Raw genomic sequence first — 25,369 nt, 5'->3', positions numbered from 1 at the left:
GGTGGGCTGCAGGTATAGCTCAGTTGGTAGAGTGCTTGCCTCGCATGTACAAGGCCTTGGGTTTGATCCCTAGCACCACAAAAAACAGCAAACAAAACCAAGACAAATTAGTGTCGAAGGTTCAGATTGTTTGAAATATACTTTTTGCTGGACACTGATGCATACTTGTAATCCCAATGATTCTGGAAGTGGAGGCAGGAGGATTTCAAGTTTGAGTCCGGCCGGAGCAGTTTAATGAGACCCTGTTTCAAAATAAAAAGGGCTGGGGTTGAAGTTCAATGGTAGAGCACCCTTGTTCAATCCTCAGTATAAGGGATTAGGGGCAGGAAGATTTTCAAATCGTTACGTGTTCAGAATAAAGTGAAATTAACTTTATACCTCATACCTTATGGAAATTAATTTATGTTAGTTAAAAATCTAAAAGTGAAAATCTTTAAAACTTTCAGATATTAAAAAACAGTATGGGGCTAGGGTGTGGCTCATTGGTAAAGCACTTACCTAGCACGTGCAAGGCCTTGGAGTTCACAAATGTGCACACAAAAATTGGGGTCAAAAAGAAAACACTATTGATTATGGACAAAACACTGACAAATTTGGCTACCTTAGAATATAATATTCCTTGTTAAAAGGTCTACAAAAAGTTGAAAAAGAGAAGCTGTAGACTGAGAAGATATGTATAGCTCCTATTCCTGACAATAGCCCAAATTTATAAAGATTGCCAAGTCCGTGCATGACAAAAGGCCCATTGGTAAAACAGGTAAAGTATATGAATGAGTAGCTACAAAAGAGGAAATTAGATAGTCAAGGAATGTAAAAAATAATATCTGGCTATACTAAGAAATCAGAGAAATACAGGTGAAAGTGGGATACCATTTTAACCAGGTTATAAATCTTACAGAATAAATTTGTTACATTCAACTTACTGTTGTAGTGTTTCAGCTACTGTCATAACATCAGATCCCAAGATCACTATTTTGGGGTTCTTGATGTGGGGGAGTCCTTGTTACTTCTTTCTACTTTCTCCTGATACCATATGGATCGATATCTCTCTTTGTGGTACTGGGCCTCATTCAGGTTTCTCTTTCAGTCTTTCAGTGGTTTGTCCTCAGCTATACTATTACTCTGTGTTACCTGGATTTTTGTAGCTGTCTGTAAGTTTTTGATGAGTTGTTAGGGTTGTAGAATTCAAAGAAATAAAAATATTATGCTGCTGCTTCCACTATCTTCCCAGAGTCTTCTTAATAGCTTTCAAATATTAGAAATTCACTAATTTTTAATTCAGTTGAAATCTTTATTCTAAGAAGTTAGAGCTGGTAGAGTTAGCAGTTGTATACTGTCATTTATAATGGCTCTTTTGTCTCTTCATTACCATTTGATGATAACAGGTGTCAGGGAAAGCACTTTGCTTTGTTTGGTTAGTGCCTTGTGGTTGACTGACGACCTCCAGTAAAGCATCAAATTGCAGTGTCAGTAATCATTTTAGTCTCTGACTAGTACAGTGTAATGGTCTAGGAATAAGGATAACTAAAAACAGATAAGCCAGCTGTTTGAAGAAATAGAAAAAGGCTGAAAGTGACCTTGAGTATGAAATTAGATATAGTATAGCCATGTAAAAAGCTAAAAGTTAACTAAATGGTTAGAATGAACAATTTATGTGAAAGTATAAAAAAGTGACTTACAATCCTAGATTTTCTGGTTATATCTATTTCAAATATTAGGCTGTGTTGTTAATATTATAGGTATTACAGTTTAATTGTTTAACAAAAATAAAGCACTTTATAAAATTATGTGATTTAAAAAAATATTATGCCCTTATGTGATTAGTGGCACATAAGGGCACTTCTTCTCATCAAGACTTCCTTTCTTTTAATTTCCATGAATAAGTATTGGTGAAAATTTCTCCTTTTTATAAATTTAAGATATTTGGAATTACCTTACCAGAAATTGAAGAAAATCAAAGTTACAAGAATATGTTGTCATTTTTATCTTTAAAAATTAGCTGCTATTTAAAAAACTCAATCCATACCTGATGTTACTAAGTGTGGGATAAAATAAGCACCTGCATTGCTCTGAAAATGAAAATGGAACTTTTTTGAAAAGCAGACTATAAAACAATTATGTGTAATTTCAGTTGCATATTTATTCAGGTGATGGAATTATGGATAACATCTATTAATTATGTTATTTTCCAAGTTTTCTTTCATAAGTATGTATTTGTTTTAGAATTAAAATTACTAATGTTAATTTTGTGTATACATAAATTTATGTAAAAGTAAATGTAAATTTTTTCCAGAACTTACCTTTTTTTATTTTTTTAAGTACTGGACGTTATACCTAATGTAGAAACTGTTGTAAAATTTCAGTTTGATAGATGCATCATCTTTCAGGTTAAAGAACTGAATCATTATTTGGAAGCTGAGAAATCTTGTAGGACTGATCTAGAGATGTACGTAGCTGTTTTGAATACTCAGAAATCTGTTCTACAGGAAGATGCTGAGAAACTCCGGAAAGAATTGCATGAAGGTAAATGTTCTAAATATTTTTATTTCAGTCTTGAAGATAACTATGTTAGCAATTTGATATTAACTAATAATAACAAATTTTGAAATTCCAATTCAAGCTGGGCACTGTGGCACACATCTGTAATCCCAGCAGCTTAGGAGGCAGAGGCAGGAGGATGGCAAGTTCAAAGCCAGCCTCAGCAACAGTGAGGCATTTAACAACTCAGTGAGACCCTGTATCTAAATAAAATACAAAATAGTGTTGGGGATTTGGCTTAGTGGTCTGTGATTCAGTGGTCTAGTGATTCAGTTTAAGCTTTGTGGTCAATTTGAATGTTCTTATGCAAAGCTGAAGCTGAGAGAACTACTAAAGGTCCTTGGATTGATAGTGCTTTTGTGTTCCTCCATAACTTCAGCAATAACTGTATAAGGTGTGAGCTCTCAGCAGAAAGATAATAAGGCTGGAAATGTGTGCTTATACTGCTTTTGCTTGCATACCCTGTTTGATGGATGTGAATTAGCAAAAGTGAGAATGTGATTGAGAGGGCAGACAATCTATTCTGTGGGCCTTATTAACATTCCTTTTTTTAAAACAGGACTGAGACTTAAATCCAGGGTCTTAGACTTGCTAAGCAAGCACTCTTTCACTGAGCTATATCCATGGCCCTCTTTGTTTTTTATTTTGAGACAAGGGTCTCACTAAGTTACTCATGCTGGCCTTTAATTTGTGATCTTCTTGTCTCAGCCTCCCGAGTTACTGGGTTACATGTTTGCACCATTGTGTCCAGTTTAACATCCTTTTATTTTTTCCTAGTTGTGGATATTGAATCCAGGACCTCCTGCTTGTTGGCAAGCTATCCCCCAGCCTCCACCCGCTTTTTTATTTAAATGTTTTTAGTTGTACATGCAGCGTCTTTATTTTGTTGATTTACTTTTATGTGGTGCTGAGAATCAAACCCAGTGCCTCACACATGGAGGCAGGTGCTTTACTGCTGAGCCACACCCCAGCCATCACCCCCAACCCTTTTTTGGAATTACCTTACCAGAAATTGTTTTACTATTTATTTATTTATTTTTGGTTTATTATTTATTTATTTATTTTTAACAGGCCTGGGGATTGAACCCAGGGGCACTCTACTACTGAGCTACACCCCTAACCCTTTTTTTAAAAAATACTTATTTTTCAGTTTTCGGTGGACACAACATCTTTATTTTATTTTTATGTGGTACTAAGGATCGAACCTAGCACCCCGTGCATGCCAGGCAAGCGCGTTACCACTTGAGCCACATCCCCAGCCCAACTCCTAAACCTTTTTAAACTTTGAATTTTTTTTTTTTTTTTGAGAGAGAGAGAATTGTTTTTTGGTGGACATACATCTTTCTTTGTATGTGGTGCTGAGGATCAAACCCAGGCCACATGCATGCCAGGCGAGCACGCTACCGCTTGAGCCACATCTCCAGCCCCACCTTTTTAAACTTTGAGACAGTCACACTAAGTAAGTTGCCCAGGCTGGCCTCAAACTTGTGATCTTCTTGACTCAGCCTCCATTGTAGTTGAGAGTAGTTGTAGATATAGTTGTAGATGTTCATATCTATACACTCACTTAACATCCCTATTTTTTTTTTTTTTTGGCACCTGGGACTGAACTTGGGTACTTGACCACTGAGTCACATCCCCAGCCCCATTTTATATTTTATTTAGAGACAGGGTCTCACTGAGTTGCTTAGTGCCTCACAGTTGCTGAGGTTGGCTTTGAACTCTTGATCATCCTGTCTCATCCTCCTACGCTGCAGGGATTATAGGCGTGTGCCCGGCAGTAACATCCTTGTTTTTAAGGGACTATTTTGGATTTTACTAGTCTTGTAGGAGAGTGACGTATACATTGACTCTGTATTTTCTAAATCAGGTATGGAAGGAAAAAGTAACCCTAAAACTTACAAATGAGCTAATTTTATACACTAAATAACAAGGTCTAGCAGCAGATTTAATAACTGCTTTTTTTCTTTTTGTACTGGGCACTGAACCCATTTAGCCTTTTTATTTTTGTTTAGAGACAGGGTCTTGCTAAATTGCTGAGGCTGGCCTCAAACTTTTGATCTTCTTGCCTCAGCCTCCCAAGTTGCAGGGATTATAGGTGTGCTGGGTTTAACTACTGTCATTTTGAAATAGTGTTGTGCATAAATGATACATTAAGAGGTCTGCTGGATTGGGGATATAGTTGGTAGAGTGCTTGCCTTGCGTGCACAAGGCCCTGGGTTCAATCCCCAGCACCCCCCCCCCAAAAAAAATCTGCAACAACTGTAGTACAGATAAAAATATCTATGATTTCTAATGATGGTCAAGTCATGGTTTTTCTTCTACTGTATTGCCTAGACTTTACAATGAAGGAAATGGTGAATTTCAGTTACAGAATATTGAAAATAAAGATTTTTTTTTTCCTTATCCTAGTATATGGATTCCTTGAAATCCTAGACTTGTTGCAGCTTATACTAGCAACATTTTAATGTGCAGGATTTGGAGTGTGTTGATAGAATTCTAACAGAATTTAAGTACATTCAGTGCTATGGAAAACAGAGTCATAAATAACTTAACCATATATTTTTTTTCCAAATAGTGGAATGCTAAAATGATATAAACCTAAAAAATTATTTCAGAAAACATTATGAAAATAACCCAAACTTTGAGTGGGTCTTTGGCCTTCAGGACATACTTTTCAAATATTACTACTGTTAAAATCAAACAGATAACCATACTGTCAAAGGGTTTCCAAAAGAAGTACAATCTTGGTTTAAACTTTGTATCCCAGCTCTTTTAGAATAAGTTGTTGAGGTTATCAAACCTTCTAATATATCTGAGACAAGTAATTGAGAAATTATAATGAAAATGAGGAAGGGATAAGAGAAGTAATTTTGTTCTAAAATGGCTACAAAAAATAGTGTTTTTAAGTGAAAGAGAGAAAAGTTGAGCAGCAGTTTAATTTGTTGCCTAAATTGGGGGAATTAGATATGCAATCAAATTAATTTAAGTGCTTGTTAAAGGTGCTGTGCTGGGAAGTATGTTAGGATATAGCAATATTACCAACAAAGATAGGCCCAATTCTTTTTTCTTAGGAATAGGTGAGTTTTTTAAAAGAAATTATTCTTTAATTTTTTTTTCTTTTTTTTTTTTAGATGGAACTCTCACTGTGTTTTCTAGACTGGTCTTGAACTTCTAGGCTTAGGTGATGTTTCCACCTCAACTCCCCAAGTAGCTGGCACTACAGCATGTCCCATTGTGCCTGGCTGAAAAAAGTTATTCTTAGTAGAGTTTAGCTTGTTCTTTTTTTGTCGTTGTTTTGTTTTCTTTTATTAAGTGAAGTTTTAAGAGAGGGGTGAATACTTGACAGGAGTCTGGGGGAGTATGGCATGCAAGGCCATTTGCATGTGGTACAGCTAGTTAAGGAAGTAGAAGAGAGTAGTTCAGCATGATTAGGATGCAAGAGAAAATGGGCAAAGTGAAATATTGGAACAGTGGACATGGACTAGATCATGGAGGTCTTATGCTCAGGATGTTGAACTTTATCAGATTGGCTTTAAAGAGCCTCTTCAGGGGCTTTTTTTTTTTTTTTTTTTTTTTTTGGTACTTGGGATTTAACCTAGTGGCAGTTTACCGATGAGCTACATCCCTAGCTCTTTACTTTTTGAGACAGGGTCTCACTATGTTGCTTAGGGCCTTGCTAAGTTGCTGAGGCTGCCTCAAACTTGCGATTTTCCTGTCTCAGTTGATTTTTAAGTAACAGCTTTATCAAGATGTAATTTAATTTACATTCAGCCTCTTAAAGTGTACAATTGAATTTTTTTCTTTTGAGAGTAAAGTAAGAATTTATTTTTGAAACAGAAAGTGGAGCACACATAGGAAGGGGTCCCAAGAGGGTTGCCCAGTGGTTTTTAATATACAATTATATGTCATCAACCACTATCTAATTCCAAAACAGTTCATTACCTCAGAAATCCTTACCCATTTGTAGTCATTTACAATTTCTCTTTTCCCATGCCCCTGGCAATCACAAATCTACTTTTTGTCTCCAGGTTTTCCTGTTCTGACTTTTCATTTGAACAGAATTTTGTAATATATGATATATGCCCCTTTGTGTCTGGCTTCTCTGAAGGATTTTAAACTGGGGAGTCATATCATTTTTGAGTTTTAGAAAGTTCAGTTTAAGCTGGCACAGTGGTGCATGCCTGTAATTCCAGCAGTTTGAGAGGCTGAGGCAGGAGGATCCCAAGTTCAAAGTTAGCATTAGCAACTTAATGAGGCCCTGTCTTAAAATAAAACAAACAAACAAACAAAAGAAAAGGGCTGGAGATGTGGCTCAATGGTTGATTGAGCATGGCTGGGTTCAATCTCTGGTACCAAAAAAAAAAAAAAAAAAAGGTTTCGGTTTAATAGCAGTCTGGAGGATAGGAAAGAGAGAGCAAAGACCAATCTAAAGGCCAGCTCAGGAAGAATGAAAATGGGACTACCATTGAAGTTGCCTTAAATCCTAAGGGCTGGTCTAAGGCAGAAGCCAGAAATCAGAAGATAGATGGGGATACGAAGTCAGAAATATGATTCTCTCAGGTTTCTGACTTGGGTGGTTGGGTGGATGAGTGGATGGGTAGATAGTGCTTTATCTATTGATAAAGATAAACATAGATAGATGTTTTCAAAGTAAGATGGCTGAGCTGATGGTATCAACAATGTATATATTTTACAATTTTTTTACTTATCCTAAGGAGGCAGAACTAAATGGGCCCAGGAAGGATTCCTGAATGACAGATTTATCAAAACGTATTAAGCATATTTAGGAGTAGTTACCACACATGGGCCTTTAGAACAACATTTGCCAAGGTGTATTCCCTTCATTTATTTAAACTGAACTGTAAAAATTGTTTTTATTTGTTTATATTTTTGTGATACTGGGGATTGAACCCAGGACTTCACTTATGACAGGCAAGTGTTCTACCACTGAGCCACATCCCCAGTCCTTGTTATTATTTGTCTAATAAATTTGGAAAATGCTATATTACTTATTACCTTTTTTTGGGTGAGGCGGGTACTGGAGATTGAACCTAAGAGCCCTTTACCACTAAGCTACATTTATAGCCCTTTTTGGTTTTCATTTTGAGACAGGGTCTCACTAAGTTGCTTAGGGCCTGGTTTGCTTGCTGGGGCCAGCCTTGAACTTGTAATCTTCCTGCCTCAGCCTCCTAAAATGCTGGGATTATAGGTGTGCAGCCCTCATGCCCAGCATATATCACCTTCTAAGAGAAAATACATATAATGAAGACCTTCAACTCAAAATCCTGCTGTAGTCTTTAACAATTTACTTAACCCAGAATTTCTTAAACTTAAATGGACACAGAAGTCCTTTCTTCATATGTTCTTGGGCACACACTTTGGGAGGCTCTGCAGTAGAGAGATGGTGTAGAGATACCTGCCATATTCATCTGTAGATTGCCTCTTGGGGCCAATCAAGAACACACATATAGATAAAACAGACCACTGTTCTGGTCTAGTAGCCCTATGCTAAAGAAATTTTCTTCCATTAAAATTCAGTGTTTTTGATTGGGGTTCCTAATAGTTTGCCATCTCTTGGAGCAAGAGCGACAACAACATAACCAGTTAAAACATACATGGCAGAAGGCCAATGACCAGTTTCTGGAATCTCAGCGTTTACTGATGAGAGACATGCAGCGAATGGAGATTGTGTTAACTTCAGAACAGCTCCGACAAGTAGAAGAACTAAAGAAGAAAGATCAGGTGAATACTAGTTTTGTAGGATTTGCTTATGTTGTTAATAACAGCACCCCTCCCCTCGATTGCATTATTGTATGATTTTTTTTTGTGTTGATTTAAGCTGGAACAAGGTAATGTGTACCACTTTATTATCATCATTGCCATTATTATCGAGTGCTGGGAATGGAATCCAGAACATTGCCCATGTTAGGGGCAGCTGAGCTGCATGTACTTGTTTATAGTTTTTTGTTTGTTTTGTTGCTTTTTTTCTTTTCTTGAATGCCACTTTAAAAAAAAAAGATAATAGCTGTGTTTGAGGAATTTTGGTTTTTAGCTTTCGCCTTATCTCAGAAGGGGGAAACTGATTTATAAATGATCCTCTTCGAGATTCAGGATGTGGCAGTGCCTGTTTCTGTGAAATCTTTGTCTGCAGTGCTGTCTTTTGGTGACTTTGTTCTAAAAGCCTGATTAGAAGATGACAAGATGGGGATGGAAAAACTGAGTGATATGAAAGATAGTTGTCCAGGGTGCTGCAAAGTTTCTCCTCATTATTTAAAAATAATTACTTATATGAATAATGCACAAATGCATTTTCATGTTGAAAGTTGCTTGTTTAAAATTCAAAATGAAATAGTAAAGTCATATGAAGTGATCAAGGTGAAATCCCTCTCGATACCTCTTTTCCAGAAATAACTGCATTTAGCAGTTTGATAGTTTCCCAGATCAGTTCTGTGTGTTTGTTAGCATATAGTTAGGGTGATTCCTTCCTCTACCCCAAATACTTGGATCATAAAAGTATTTCTTCCATAACTTATTTTTTCATAAGCATCATCTTGGATATATTTTCATACCAGAGTTCTATCTCATTAACTGGCAGCAAGTATGTATCATAATTTAATATTTCTCCATATGGACATCTAGATTTCCACTCCCCTTATTTTGTCATTTTAAGTAATGCCATAGCTAATCCAGACTCATGGATTCAGACTCATTTATCTTGTGTGACAGCAGTCACACAAAGGGTTAGCCTAAGGGTTTAGATTCTAAAATACAGATTTTGTCATGCCTTTCTTGCTGCTCATTGAAACAGTCTAAGCTTACTAAGATCGTTGTTTAAGGCCATTATTAACATATCCTATACCATATTGTGTACGGGCACAGATATTTCCCTAGGTGGCTATATAAAAGTTTGCATTGATTTTCTAGGTATTTTAAGAAGTATTTTAAATTGCCTTATGTGACTTAGGTTGGATTTTACTTACTTATTTATTTAGGTACTAGAGACTGAATCCTGGAGTGTTCTGCTACTGAGATACATCCCCATCCCTTTTTAGTATTTATTCTGAGACAGGGTCTTACTAAGCTGCCCAGGCTGGCCTCAAACTTGTGATCCTCCTGCCTTTGCCTCTCAAGCAGCTGGGATCACAAGCATGTCCCACTGTGCCCAGCTAAATTTTGTTTTGCAGAAGTTTCTCTTTTAAATTTCTTCTTTTTCGTTAGCATGGTATTGCATTTCTGTAATCCCAGCAACCCAGGGGCTGAGGCAGGAGGATCAGAAGTTTGAAGCTAGCCTCAGCAACTTAGTGAGGCCCTAAGCAACTTAGGAAGACCCTGTCTCAAAATAACACAAAGGGATGGGAGGGCTGGTGTTGTGGCTCAGCAGTAGAGCACTTACCTTGCACATGTGAGGCACTGGATTTGATCCTTAGTACCACATAAAAATAAACAAACAAAATAAAGGTATTGTGTCCATCTACAACTAAAATATATATTTGTGTGTGTGTGTGTGTGTGTGTGTGTGTGTGTGTGTGTGTGTGTCTGGGGTTGCTGGGGACTTAGCTCAGTGATAAAGTTCCGCTGGGTTCAATCTGCAGTATCATTCATTAATAAATTTCTTTTTTATCACTTAATTCAGACTCATTCATCTTGTGTGACAGCAGTCACACAAAGGGTTAGCCTAAGGGTTTAGATTCTAAAGTACAAATTGTCATGCCTTTCTTGCTGCTCATTGAAACAGTCTAAGCTTACTAAGATCGTTGTTTAAGGCCATTATTAACATTTATTGAGCTCTAACTATGTGTTTATGTGCTAGCATGGTGCTAAGGCTTTATATGTAAAGCTTTATCTCAAGTGATTATCAGAAAACAGCAAAACCCGTCCATACGAGGTAGGCACTACAGAACTGTTCTTATGTTATAAATGAGGAAGCAGGCTGTGAGAAGTAATAGCAGCTCTGAGGTTTGAGCCAATTTCTGATTCTAGAGTCTAAGCACTTAATCATTGCCTCTTTCCTGTGTCCCTCACTTTTTATGTACCTGTCCACTTTTCAGACACATTGAATTATTCAGCATTCCACCATAAGCCTGCCTTCTCAGGCTTCTTTGTTTTGTACATGCTTCCTTTCTCCCTGGAACCCTGGCCTACCTTCTCTTAGGCAAGTGGCAAGCTCATCTTACTGATCTTCCATGAAGTATTGCCTCCTTTAGGGCTCCTTCCTCGATCCCTCAAATGAAATCAATCTTGTATTTCTCCTGCAGAACGTTTTACCTCCTTGAATTGTAATTGTGTGTTTGTCTCTCCTTAATAAACAGTCTTTGGGGGAACCCAGAAGGTATCTTATTCACCTTTCTTGAATGAATTTCTACATCAACTTTGATCATTGTTTTTGTATTTCATACAAATTTTTACATGTTTCTAATGGGTGTGTAGTGTCATAACAACTTTTTTCCTATTTTCTACAATAATCAGAAGGAATGTTCTATGTAAAAAAAATCTTTTTTGATCATTTGAAGGGAAAAGTTAGTTTTCTTTTGCTTTACTTTCATATATATGTTTTTCTTGAAAGCTGTTTTCTGATATTTTTCTTTGTAGCAGGGTTCTTATTTTGTGCTTGCAGTTTTAAAATATTTTGTCATGACCAGAGGCCCCTAAATATTATTACAAAACAAATAAGCTTTAAGCGTCCAATTTTCTATTGGTATAAAGCTCTTTGTACTTTTTTATTTGTTTAGTGTTATTAAAGAACTGTGACTTGTTAAGATTACCTTGATAAATGTTTTTTCTTCCTTTTAGGAGGACGATGAACAACAAAGAATTAATAAGAGAAAGGATCACAAAAAAACAGATATTGAGGAAGAAGTAAAAATACCAGTAGTATGTGCTTTACCTCAAGAAGAATCTTCTGCCCAGTTATCAAATGAAGAGGTATAGTGAATCTGTAATTAAAATTTTTGCCTTAGCCAGGCACAGAACGTGTCTGTAAGTCCCTGAACTTGGGAGGCTGAGGTGGGAAGATTACTTGAGCCCAGGAGTTGAAGGCATCTCAGAAAATAAAAATACTATATCAGTGTCACATATGGTTCACTTACTCAAACATCAGCCAATTACATTGTTCATATTGGAAGTAAATAGCTAGAAATTAGATAAAATAATAGTATTTTCTGTCAGTTGCTTAGAAAGTATTATAGGTAGCACTATCTGAAATATGTTGGAGTTTCATTCACGCTATGAAATAATTTTTTTACCAGTAATTTCAAAATTTGATACTTTAGAATCTTTAAGTGACGTGTATAAAATCTTTTTTGAAGTGAATGGTGTTACTAATACTTGGAGTTTGTTTAAAGGAGATTAAAGTGTGGAAACATTTAGCTTCCTGTAGCACATCTATGAGTTTTAACTAGTACTAGGATTATTATTTTTTTTCCCTTGTGGCACTGGGGATAGAGCACAAGGTGCTTTACCTCTGAGCTACATCCCAAGACCTTTCTAAATTTTATTTTGAGACAGGGTCTTGCCAACTTTCTGAGGCTGGCCTCCTCCTACCTCAGTCTCCCAAATCACTGGGATTACAGGAGTGCACCACCACGTTTGGCAGAAATAGGTCTTTAGTGCTGAGAATAGAGGGTGAAGTTTGACAGATTGTGGTGAGGCCTGGTAGAACATTGCAGATGTTGAGAATGGATATAGTAGAGAGTCCCAGAGGTGCAAAGTGTAAGATAGTGTTCTTGTAGTCTCATCATCTCTCACCTGCAGTGTCACAAAGACCTCCTCATTGGGTTTCTTGCCTTCAGCCTTTTCTACTCCATTGTACACTTGTATCATTGTCAAATTAATTTTCTTAAGTGCAGCTGCATTCAGGCCACTCCTTTACTTAAAAACCACCACTCATGGGGCTGGGGATGTGGCTCAAGCCGTAGCACGCTTGCCTGGCATGCGTGCGGCCTGGGTTCGATCAATCCTCAGCACCACATACAAACAAAGATGTTGTGTCCACCAAAAACTAAAAAATAAATATTAAAAAAAAAATTCTCTCTCTCTCTCTCTTAAAAAAAAAAAAAAAAAACCACCACTTATTCCCATTATGTATATCACTGAATACAGATCCTTCAATGAGAGGATTGAAATTCTTCATAATAAGGATTCCATTTTGGCCACATTGGTTATTGTATTGTGCTACACTCTGTATTGCATGATGTTTCCTTCATGTGGAATTCTTTTTTTATTTTTTAAATTTTTTATTTGTATTAATTAGTTACACATGACAGTACAATGATATTGACATATCATACATTTGAATCAGATGGGGTATAATTTCTCATTTTTCTGAATGTACAGGATGCAGAATCACATTGGTCATGCAGTCACGTATATACCCACAGCAATAATAAAGTCTATTTTGTTCTGCTGTCCTTCCTTTCCTCTCTTCCTCTTCCCTCCCCTCCCATCACTTCTCTCTACCCAATCTAATGTGACACACTTCTTTTTTTTTTCCCCTCACATTGTCATACATGTATTCTATATAACAATGAGGGTCTCCTTCCATCTTCCATGCAATTCCTCTTTTCTTTCCCCTTCCCTGCCACCTCTCTTCCCTATGTAGTGATAATCTTCTTCTCATGCTCTTCCTCCCTACCTCATTTTGAGTCATATATCAGAGAAGACATTTGGCATTTGTTTTTTAGGGTTTGGCTAACTTCACTTAGCCTAATCTGCTCTAATGCCATCCATTTCCCTGCAAATGCCATGATCTTGTTATTTTTTAGCGCTGAGTAATATTCCATTGTGTATATATGCCACATTTTTTGTATCCATTCATCCATTGAAGGGCATCTAGGTTGGCTCCACAGTTTAGCTATTGTGAATTGTGTTGCTATAAACATTGATGTGGCTGTGTCCCTGTAGTATGCTGTTTTTAGGTCTTTTGGGTATAGTCCGAGAAGAGGAATAGCTGGGTCAAATGGTGGTTCTATTCCCAGCTTTTCAAGGAATCTCCATTCTGCTTTCCAAATTGGCTACCTTCAAGTAGAATTTTTGTCTTTCTCTGCCTTTCTTTCTTTTTTGCTTCCCCCGCCTCCCCACCATTAGAGATTGAACCCAGGGCCTTGCACATACTAAGCAAGAGTTCTACCACTGAGCTATATCCCTAGTGCTTCCCTCCATCTTTCTGAATGTTGAAATCCTTTTACTCATCCTTCAAAGCTCATGCTGATATTTTCTCTTTAATTAAGAAAAATGTTTCCCTTATTTCCTTTAGGAGAAAAAGTAAGTTCTTAGCTTGGCTTTCCTAACTGAACATCCCTTCAGTTCTTAATCCCTGCTCTCATTTCACTACAAACAGACCTGTCTGCTTGCTGTTCATGTTTATATGCCTTGTTTTTACTGTCCCTGTTATTTAGAATTTTGTACTCAGAGGGGCTAGAGATGTGGCTAGTTCCAGCACTCCAGCCCTTCTGAGTGTGAGGTCTTGGATTTTATCCCTAATACCAAAAAAAAAGAATTCCCTGCACACCTGCTCAACCTTAATTCCCAGTCTGGTGAACAAGCATTAGTTAAATTGGGATAAAGGGCTGGACACAGTGGCAGATACCTGTAATCCCAGCAGCTTGGGAGGCAGAGGCAAGATGATCACAAATTCAAAGCCCAGCCTCAGCAACTTAGCAAGGCCCTGAGCAACTTAACAAGATCCTGTCTTAAAATAAAAAATAAAAAGGGCTTGGGATGTGACTCAGAGGTTTAAGTGTCCCTGGGTTCAATCCCTAATAAAAAAAAAAAAAAAAAGGGGGTGGTGGGTGAAATATTTTTTTCTTTGAGAGGCATCACATTTCTCTGTAGTTTAAGGATTTATTCTGATTCATGTATGATCTACATCTTGGTGGCTTATATTTTCATGATTATGGATAGTTTAATGTTAAGACTTTTAAAAATATCCTCATAGACACTGAAAATTACAATGTAATTGTTTTTGCACATTCTTCATTTTGGAACATACACTGAGAACTACTTGGCGGTATTGTGCTGTGTGTTTCTTAATAGTTAACTCCAGGAGAATTTCTCAATTTTGGGATACAGCCAAATATTATGTGGATTTTGCATCATGTAGTTATCTATCCAGGAATGTTTGAAAATCAGGAAAACAGGAAAGGGAAATTTGCTATGATTTTTTCTTATTTTTGCTTATGTCTTAACAAATCTGTATGACATTGTATATATACTTTCTAACATTTGAAATACCTTTTAGATTTTCAGATGAGTTTGAATTTTGAGTATACTTTTTTGTGTTAAAAGTCATGACGAGGGGCTGGGGATGTGGCTCAAACGGTAGCGCGCTCGCCTGGCATGCGTGCGGCCCGGGTTCGATCCTCAGCACCACATACCAACAAAGATGTTGTGTCCGCCAAAAACTAAAAAAAAATAAATATTAAAAATTCTCTTTCTCTCTTTAAAAAAAAAAAAAAAGTCATGACGAGGGCTGAGGATGTGGCTCAAGCGGTAGCACACTTGCCTGGCATATGCATGCGGCCCGGGTTTGATCCTTAGCACCACATACAAAGAAAGATGTTGTGTCCGCCGAAAAAAAAACAATAAAAAATAAAGTAAATATTAAAAGTTCTCTCTCTCTCTCTCTCTAAAAAAAAAAAAAAGTCATGACGATTTTACTTTAGTCAGTAGTTTAAAATTAATATGTAATGCTGTGGAGACATAGATTTATTGCTAAAGACATTTGAAATTTATAGGACCATACATATTCTTTAACCTGATGCTTATAATATGCTTTTCTCAATACAAAAATAATATGGAAATACTATGGAAAATTTGGAAAGTACAAGAAAAGGTCATGAAAATCCTGTTACCCAGAGATAAACTTACCTCTAACATTTTTGATGTGTGTCTCTTCTTTCCCTCTATTTTCTTTTTCAAAGATAACATAAAAGTTTCTATTTGTATTTTTAAAACATATTTTATATTGCAACTACATAATAGTTTAGATACATTTTCCTCCCACTTAAATGTACTTTAAGGTTTTGACACATCATTGTTTTCCCAAAAAATGACATTTGATGGTTGATAGAATTTCAGCAATGTAAATATACCAAAATTCTGTTAGTCAGTTTCCAACTAATTTGTGCCCAGGTTTTAATTTATAAAGGTGACTAGGTGTTAACATGGAGAGGCCAATGTCATTAGAAGTTGTTTAATTTTAGTCCCTCCCCCCTCCAAAAATTGTGAATTGAACCCAGGGTTCTTGCATGCTGGGTAAGAATTCCTTCATTGAGCTCAAAATTCCCCTAGAAATGAGAGGTGCAGCATGACTTGTAGGACCTCATTGGGAAACACCAGAGCTGGTCTGGAGGCAGAAGGAGCAAAGGGAAAGCATGGACCACAGTCATTGGGGTTTCCTTAAGCAGAGCAGGGCAAACAGTACAGGACTGGCTAATTTGAATGATTCCCATGGACTTTGTAGTTTATGGGGTCTCTTTCATTTGGTTCCTATCTGTTCCTGAGATGATTTAGGGCAGGGAAAGTAGTGGCTTGGTATGGGAATCAGATAAAAGAGGTGGTTAGAGTATGGTTTTGGGATTGACTGGTTTACTTATGAAAGGTATGTTATAGTCAAGTGAATTGTTTATTATCTTTAGGCATTAGCTGACTCTGGGAGGCACAGTCTCTCTCTAGCCATCAGGGCCTCTAAGACACTAAAACATCATGAAATATAGGAAATAAAAAATGTGATAATTAATCATCAGGTTGGTTCTGTTTTTTTACTACCATGAAGTTTTCATTAAGTAATGCTATTATATATAATTTTTCCTTAGGCAAAATTCAGTATGGATATATCTGATTATTTTCATAGTGTGTTTTCCCCCCTCCATACTGGTGCTTGAACACAGGGCCTCACACATGCTAGGCAAGTGCTTTACCACTGAGCTATATTCCTGTCCCTTTTAAAATTTTATTTTGAGAAAGGATTTCACTAAATTACTTAGGCTGGCCTTGAATTTGTGATCCTCTTGCCTCAGCCTCGTGAGTAGCTAGGATTATAGCTATGCACCACCATGCCTGGCTAAAGAAAAAAATTTTTGTAAGCTACCAGAATTGGTTCTTATTCTAGTTTTTATTAGGTTACTTATTTGGGACTTTCACCATCATTACCTTCATATAGCCTAGGTTTGTGTTTTCAGACATCTGTTTCAGAAAAGTAAAAATCTTTGAAAATAAAGAAACGGAGGAATTAACATAAAAGATGCCAATTTTTTACTATACCAAGTGGAAATATTTTCCTAATTAATTAATTAATTAATTAATTTTTGTGCTGGGAATTGAACCCAAAGGTGCTTTACCACTGAGCCACATCCCCGGCTCTTTTTTATTATTTGTTGTGTGACTGGGTCTTGCTAAGTTGCTTAGGGCCTCGCTAAGTTGCTGAGGCTGGCTTTGAATTTGAAATCCTCTTGCCTCGGTCTCCCAGGGGTGCTTAACTACTGAACTATATCCCTGGCCCTTTTTATTTTTTATTTTGAGACAGGATTATGCTGATTTGATTAGTCTTGCTAAGTTGCTGAGTCTGGGCTTGAACTTGTGATCCTCCTGCCTTAACCTCCTAAGTCATTGGAATATGGGCATGTGCCACTGTGTCTAGCTTATGCACCTGCTTAGTGCCCAACATATTTAGATACTGAATAATGATTAAATGAAGGTTGTGTTAATGATTGTCACATGTAATGTGGTAAAATATGCCTAATGTATGATATATTTTGAAGATACAGAACATTGTCTAATTTGGCAATATCTCTTTTCACATTTCAGGAGCACTTAGACAGCACCCATGGTTCAGTTCATTCCTTAGATGCAGACTTGCTGTTACCATCTGGAGATCCATTTAGTAAATCGGACAATGACATGTTTAAAGATGGACTCAGGAGAGCACAGTCTACAGACAGCTTGGGAACCTCGGGCTCATTGCAATCCAAAGCTTTAGGCTATAATTACAAAGCAAAATCTGCTGGAAACCTGGATGAGTCGGATTTTGGACCACTGGTAGGAGCAGATTCAGTATCTGAGAACTTTGATACTGCATCCCTTGGGTCACTGCAGATGCCAAGTGGGTTTATGTTAACCAAAGATCAGGAAAGAGCAATCAAGGCTATGACACCAGAACAGGAAGAGACTGCATCCCTTCTCTCCAGTGTTACCCAGGGAATGGAGAGTGCTTACGTGTCCCCCAGTGGTTACCGCTTAGTCAGTGAGACTGAGTGGAATCTCCTGCAGAAAGAGGTGAGTTATTCATGATATGTTCCTCTTGTTCAGTCTGAGGGGCATTACTGTAACTCTGGGATTTATTGGTCATTGAGTAGATAGTCCCTGGAGTCAATGCAGGCTTGTGTTTCCAGCAAGTAGGTGTTAATCCAGATTATCTGGTACCTGTCATAGTCTGCTTTGGTTCTTCCTGCTGCCTGTGAGAGAGAAGGGTGCTAACCAGCTATTGGTGTTGATTGTGAATTTCTCCCCCTGAGGTCATACTTCAGAAGCTGGGACAACCTTCCTAACATTACTAAGTTAGAATAGCTGAATTTGTTTTGAAGCTTTCTTAAATATGAGTGTATTTCAGGATTCAGTTTGTCTTTCCTTTAGGACTGAAATGCAAATGCTTATCATTGATTGATGCAGAGTAGTGGTTTAAGGAGTAGGTAGAAAATATGGGAGAAAAAAGGAAGCAAACTAATAAGAAGTCAGACTTTAATAAACTTTAATTTTCCTCCTCAGGGTATTTGCAAACTCAGAAAAATTAGAAGATAGAAACTTAAATATGTATTGGCATAATGCGTTACAGATTACAAAGCCCTTTTACTTACCTCATCTCTTTGAATTTTCTTATCAGAATGAGGCAATCAGGGCATGATTGTCCCCAATTTCCAGATGAGGAAATTGGCTCTGAGAGATCAAGCATTGCTTAAGTGTTCCCCTTGACCTAGTAGCAAAACCTGGGTTAGAATCCTGGTTTTCTGAATTCCGGGGCTTTCCTTTGCTCAGGGCTACTTCTCTTTAAAGAAGTGCTTGATAAGTAAGTGGAACAGCCTGTTAAGCCTGAAACTATTCTTGGCCTCATGCAAAACGTATGTGAGAAGGTGCTAGTTAATAGTTTCACACCTATTTCATAAGTGGAGCTGGTGAAATGGGGAATTGGCACTGTTTGTGTTTTCTGCCTTTTTCATTGGTCCAGTTTTATTGATTTAAATTATGAGTGCCGCGGTGTAGCATTGTCTGCTTGCTTTGTGTTTTCCTCAAATATGGTGTTTTGTGGCCCTCAGCCTCTTGTTGATGTGTTGTTTCCCTCCTTTTCCTCTTATACTTGTACTGGAGATTATGACTTTTTAGAATTATAGCTTAGTTGGTAGAGTGCTTGACTCCTATCTCCTATGCATAGTGCCCTGAGTTCAATCCCCAGTATCACCAAAAAAAAAAAAAAGTGTGACCCTGAATTGAAACTCTTTCTGAAAGTCCATGGAGAAATTGTTTATTCTGTACTATACTTTGAGTAACATCAGTAGAATACTATGCATGTATTCCTCAAGTATGTGATGAAGAATTATTTTGTTCTGCTTGATAAAAAGTAATTTTGGTGCCCTTCAGGTACATAATGCTGGAAATAAACTTGGTAGACGTTGTGATATGTGTTCCAATTATGAAAAACAATTACAAGGAATTCAAATTCAGGAGGCTGAAACAAGAGACCAGGTGAGTTTCATTTGGATATGCCAAATTGGAGCTGTTGTAGTCTTCATTGGAGGTACAGAATTACCCCCCATTTGCTTTAATGAAGCATATCTGTCTTGTTAAATTATGAGATAATCTGACACATACAGTGGCAGTTAAATTTCCAGCAGGAGTCCCTTGGTGTTACCTGTGTTTTATTAATGTACCAATACTATTTGGATCACCTCAGCTCTTAGAGGAGCACCCTCACTCCTCTCCCACCTTACCCTTTCCACCCACTGTCTACACTTGATATTGGCATTGATCTGGAAAACTTCATGATATGAAGACTAGGGACAGAAGAGGTTGAACATGGCCTCTGTAGAACAAAAGCTTAATTGAATGTGATTAATCAGAATTTGGAATCTTCATTGCTTATTGTCTACTTCTTGGCATAAATTTGTTGAATTGATTAAGATTAATTTACAGGGTCACAGAGATTAAGTTTGGTAAATTTGGAATGCTGAAATTGACAGTTAAGTACTTGTCCAAACACAGTGTTGAATGATGAGTACCTTGATACAATTTAGGAAATAATGTAGAATTTCATGAGAGTAGATTTGTTGAAAGTATATGTAAGGAAAAGATTATTTTTCTTCTATTTCTTAACTGACCTTTGGTTGTTTTGAACACTATTCTCTTAGTCTTCAAAAGAACTTTAAGCAGGGCTGGGGTTGTGGCTCACTGGTAAAACAATTGCCTACTATATGTGAGACACTGAGTTCGGTTCTCAGTACTACATATAAATAAATGAATAAAATAAATTTCCATCAACAACTGAAAATAAAAAGAACTTCAAGCAAATTAGAATGGTGGTTTAATATTTTCAAATGTCAGCTGGGCGCAGTGGTGCATACCTGCAATCCCAGTAGCTTTGGAGGCTGAGGCAGGAGGATCACAAGTTCAAAGCTAACCACAGCAATTTAGTGAGACCCTGTCTCAAAATCAAAAACAAAAAGGGGATGGGGATGTTGCTCAATGGTAGAGTGCCCGTGGTTCAATTCTCAGTACCAAACAAACAAACAAACAAACAAAAATATACATATATTTCCAATGTTGTTGGCATTGAGTTCTTCCATATATGCTTTTTTTCTTAAATAGTTCTTAGGTAAATTTCTAAAGGTATTTGCAAAACTAATATAGTTTGTCTTTGGTAGTGTAGCATGGTAATGGGCTATCTTGGGTTCCTTAGCCATTTCCATAAACATTCACTGATGCCTCATCTACACCTGGCATTATGCTGGGTCCTGGTGATTCAGATGCAGCTAGAAGAAAATTTCAACCCCCGTGAAGCTTTTAGTGTTTTTTAGTGTTGCGAACCGAAACAGTAGTTCAATATAGTTTGTTCCTGGAGAGGTACACATAGAAATTAAGGAGGGCATCCACCTTAACCATGGGTTCAGGAAAGGCAACATTTGAACTAAGTTTTTGTAGAGCCTGGGTAAAAATTAGTTGGGAAAAGAAGGAGGGGCTGGGATTGTGGCTCAGCAGTAGAGCACTTGCCTAGCATGAGCGGGACCCGGGTTCAATTCTCAGCACCACATAAAAATAAAGGCATTGTGTTGTGTCCATCTACACCTAAAAATAAATAAATTAATTAATTAAAAAAAAAGAAGTGGTGAAGGAGAGATAGGGAGTTCAGGGAGAAGAAAGAGGTCTAGAGGAAAGAGTTACGAAAGAAAAGTGTGTGTTCTAGGAAGTGTCTGAGTGGTTCTGTGGTGTTTAAAGGAACCCTAGGCCAGAATGAGATCACTAAGGGCCAGTGATGGGAGGGGTTTAAATTGATCAGAAGGCTTTTGGGAGGCATTCATGTGCTTTTAAGTAGAGAAATTATTGTATTTCAGTTTTGTAATATTTATAGTGTTTGTGTGGATTATAGATCAGAGGCAGAGAATAGAGGAGAACTAGGTAGTCCATTGTTAGGGCTGAGAGTGTCCAGAAGAAAGGCAATTTTCAAGTGAGATGTATGTGAAAAAATGACTTGTTAACTGTAAAGCACAACACAGTTGTCACTTGAGGTCATTCATCTCATTTACTTCAGAATGACAAATCTTATGGTGTTTTTCAGGAAAAAATAGATTGAAAAATAGTTTTTGCCTTTTTTTGTTTTTTAATTCACTAAATAATTCTGGACTTGTGATTTAGCTTAGTAGTAAAGCACTTGCCAATAAGTGCGAGGCCCTCCATTTGATCCTTTTCACCAAAAAGAAAAAAAACCTAGTTCTCCCTTTTAATTGACGTTTTTAATTACACAGGTGAAAAAACTGCAGGTGATGCTAAGGCAAGCTAATGACCAGCTGGAGAAGACAATGAAAGATAAACAGGAGCTGGAAGACTTCATTAAGCAGAGCACTGAGGATTCAAGCCATCAGGTAAATGGGGTTTTAGATTGTAACCCATAGGAATGACAGGGTAAAAATATAGTCATGTTTCTTTTTTTTTTTCTTTTGGTACCAGGGATTGAACTCAGGGGCACTTGACCACTGAGCCACATCCCCGGCCTTATTGTGTATTTTATTTAGAGACAGGGTCTCGATGAGTTGCTTAGCATCATTAAGCTGCTGAGGCTAGTTTTGAACTTGTAATCCTCTTGCCTCAGCCTCACAAGCTGCTGGGATTAAGGTGTGTGCCAGCTAGTTATGTTTCTGTGCCCAGCTAGTTATGTTTCTTTTGCCCTTAATAATCAGTTAACATCAGGGGGCTCTGATTCTCCTTCTCCCCTTTGTTAGTTATTATGTGTTTATGCTGGGGATTGAATCCAGGGGTTCTCTACTACTGAGCTACATCCCCAGCCCTCTGCTTTTTTTTTTTTTTTTTTGCCAGATTTAGAGACAAGGTCTCACTAGTTTGCCAAGGCTGACCTCAAACATTTGATCCTCCTGCTTCCACCTTAGAATAGATGGAATTAAAAGTGTGCAGCACTGTGCCCAGCTTTTTATTATTAGGATTTTTAGATAAAACATCCGTATAAATAATCCAATAACTATATCAACAGATAACATCTTTGTAACCATCCCTTTGATCAAGTTGAACATTAGCCAGTATCCCAGAAGCCTTCACTTAAGCCCCATCACTTACAGCCTCCTACACAGAAGTAACTGTTGTCCTAACACCATTAGTTTTGTTCATTTTCTGATTTTTAAAAAGAGACATAGTAGGTATTCTTTTGCATTTGTCTTCCTTCACTTGGCAGGATATGAAAGTACTGCCTTGATGCATGTAGTGGTTATTTTATTTTTTGATACCGGGGATTAAACTCGGGGGCACTTAACCACTGAGCCACACCCCCAGCCCTTTTTAAAAAATATTTTATTGTTTAGAGACAGGGTCTCGCTGAATTGCTTAGGGCCTCACTAAGTTGCTGAGGCTGGCTTTGAACTCATGATCCTCATGTCTCAGCCTCCTGAGCTGCTAGGATTATAAGTATATGCCACTGTGCCTGGTGGATTTTCAATGTCATGTGGTTGTAATATTGAGTGGATATACCATAGTTTATCTGTACTAATGTTGATGGACATTTTAGTTGTTTCCAGTTCTGGGATATCATGAATAATATTACTTTGAAATTTCTGTATAGGGTTTGGTGAACATGTTTCTTTTAGGTCTATATCTAGGAGAAAGAATATCTGGTTCAAAATGCTCAAAATAGCCAGACACAGTGGTGGATGCTGGTGATTCCAGCTACTCAGGAGGAAGGAGGATTAAAAGTTCAAGGCCAGCCTTGGCAATTTAGCCAAACCTTGTCTCAAAAAAGAGAGAGAAGAGGGAAAAAAAAAAAAAGCTGGGAGTATAGCTCAGTGATAGAGTATCTCTGGGCTTAGTTTCTAGTACTGCAAATAAAAAAGGTCAAAATATGTATATTCACCTTTAGTAGATAAAAATACCTGTCTGTTTTCCAAAGTGGTTATACCAGTTTATACTCCCACCAGTGATGTATGAGAAGAACCCAAGGTCTTGAAAAACTTTATCTTATTACTTTAATTATAGTCATTTTGGTGGATGTGTAATGGATGATATTTCATTGTGGCTTAGTTTGCATTTCTTTGATGACCACTGAAATTATTTAGCATTTTTTACATTTATTGGCTGTTGGATATTGTGTGTGTGCATATACACTTACGAGAGGGAGGGGGGAGGGGGGGGAGGGAGGGAATCCTGCTCAAGTCCTATGCTCTTTTTTCATCTTTTTTGTTGGTTCTTGATTTGCTTGGTGCTTGTTATATGATCTCATCAGAGCCTTTTGATTATATGTGCTGCATACATTTTCTACTCAGTAGCTTATGTCTTAAATAGTACTCTGATGTGTAGAAGTTCTTCATTTTAATATACTCAGATTTATTGATCTTTATGGTTATTGATTTTTGTCCTTAAGTTGTTGATGGACCTTTATCTAATTTATTTATTTATATTGTGGTATTGAGTATTGAACCCAGTGCCTCACACATGCTAGGCAAGTGCTCTACCACTGAGCCAAAACCCTAGCCCTGTCCTGATTTTTAAAATAATCTTCTCTTATACTGTAATTATGAAGATATTTTCATATTTTAGCTTAATAGAAGTTGCATTGAATGAAGTTGTTTATGTTTATATAAAAAATTTATATGGAATTGGTTTATACATACATGCCACTATCTATTTGATGTAGGTAAGGGTAAAATTTTATTTTTTCACATATATAGCCAAAGGAACTGGGATGTAGTATGTACTTAGTATCTTGTATAAAGATGGGTTCAATCTCCATAGGTACAGGTAAATAAACAAAAATAAAAAATAATTTAGGTAGTCAGTTTGTGTACTGTGTTGTGAAAATATCATCTTTTCCCCATTGCCCTGCAAGGTCATCTTTATCATTTATCAAGTGTATATATGTGTGGGTTAATTTCACGACTTTGTTCCATTGGTCTGTTTTTGTGCCAAATTCTATACTGATTTATAATAAAATTTTATTTAGTTCTTTTTTTTTTTTAGAGAGCTATCTTTTCATTCATTTCAAAGCATTTACCTTTACCTCATGAAGCTTAGTTATAATAGCCACTTCAATACCTTTGATAATCTAACTTGGATCATTATGGTTTGGCATCTGTTGATTTTCTTTCCTCTTGAGCATTGGTCACATTTTTCTTGTTCTTTCTGTGTCAAATTTATTTATAGTGTCTTGGGAATTAGGAATATTTTATTATGAGACTCTGGGTTCTGTTAAAATCCTTTGGATAATGTTGATGGTTTTGTATTGTTTTGTTATAGGAGGTAGTCAACATGATTGGATTCAGTGCCCAAGTTCTCTCTTTTACTTATTTATTTTAATTTTTTATTTGTTCTTTTTAGTTATACTTGATAGTAGAATATATTGACATACATATATGAAGTATAACTTACCATTTTTGTCATTGTACATCATATGAGTTACATTGGTTGTGTATTTGTATATGAACATAGGAAAATTATGTCCAGTTCATTTTACTGTCTCTCCTATTCCCATCTTCCCTTCCTTCCCGTTCATTCACCTTTTTCTATTCCAGTGAACTTCTACTCCCCACTCCCTTACTGTGAGTTAGCATTCACATATCAGAGAGAACATTTGGCCTTTGGTTTTGGGGGGATTGGCTTACTTTTCTTAGCATGATAGTCTCCAGTTCCATCTGTTTACTGGCAAATGCCATGATTTCATTCTTCTTTATGGCGGAGTAATCTTCCATTGTGTATATATATTACATTTTCTTTATCCACTCATTTGTTGAAGGGCAACTAAGTTGGTTCCATAGCTTAGCTGCCGTGAATTTAGTTGCTATAAACATTGATGTGCCTGTGTCACTGTGGTATGCATATTTTAAGTCCTTTGGGTGTATGCCAAGGAGTGGGATAATTGGATCAAATGGTGGTTTCATTCCAAGCTTTCTGAGGAATCTCCATACTGCTTTCCAGGGTGGTTGCACCAATTTGCAGTTCCATCAGCATTGTATGAGTGTACTTTTCCCCTGACATTCTTGCCAACATTTATTTTTACTTATATTCTTGATAATTGCCATCTGGTTGGAGTGAGGTGAAATATCAGTTAGTTTTAATTTCAAGTTCTCTTTTA

The 25,369-nt window shown here is 37.0% G+C and overlaps 1 protein-coding gene across 1 annotated transcript in view; it reads left to right on the top strand.

Annotated features, from left to right (window-relative positions):
* Window positions 1–25,369, top strand: part of Rabep1 (rabaptin, RAB GTPase binding effector protein 1) — a 97,410-nt gene that overhangs the window by 52,894 nt on the left and 19,147 nt on the right. Inside the window, exons 6-11 of the mRNA XM_078042720.1 lie at window positions 2,388–2,523; window positions 8,105–8,283; window positions 11,332–11,463; window positions 17,344–17,811; window positions 19,168–19,272; window positions 21,546–21,662. Of these exons, the coding sequence (XP_077898846.1) occupies window positions 2,388–2,523; window positions 8,105–8,283; window positions 11,332–11,463; window positions 17,344–17,811; window positions 19,168–19,272; window positions 21,546–21,662 (1,137 nt within the window). The remainder of the gene's footprint in view (window positions 1–2,387; window positions 2,524–8,104; window positions 8,284–11,331; window positions 11,464–17,343; window positions 17,812–19,167; window positions 19,273–21,545; window positions 21,663–25,369) is intronic.

Source organism: Ictidomys tridecemlineatus, chromosome 3 (genome assembly GCF_052094955.1).
Source record: "Ictidomys tridecemlineatus isolate mIctTri1 chromosome 3, mIctTri1.hap1, whole genome shotgun sequence".
NCBI lineage: Eukaryota > Metazoa > Chordata > Mammalia > Rodentia > Sciuridae > Ictidomys > Ictidomys tridecemlineatus.
The sequence above is the reverse complement of the archived record's forward strand: the minus strand, read 5'-3'. Positions and strand labels throughout refer to the sequence as shown.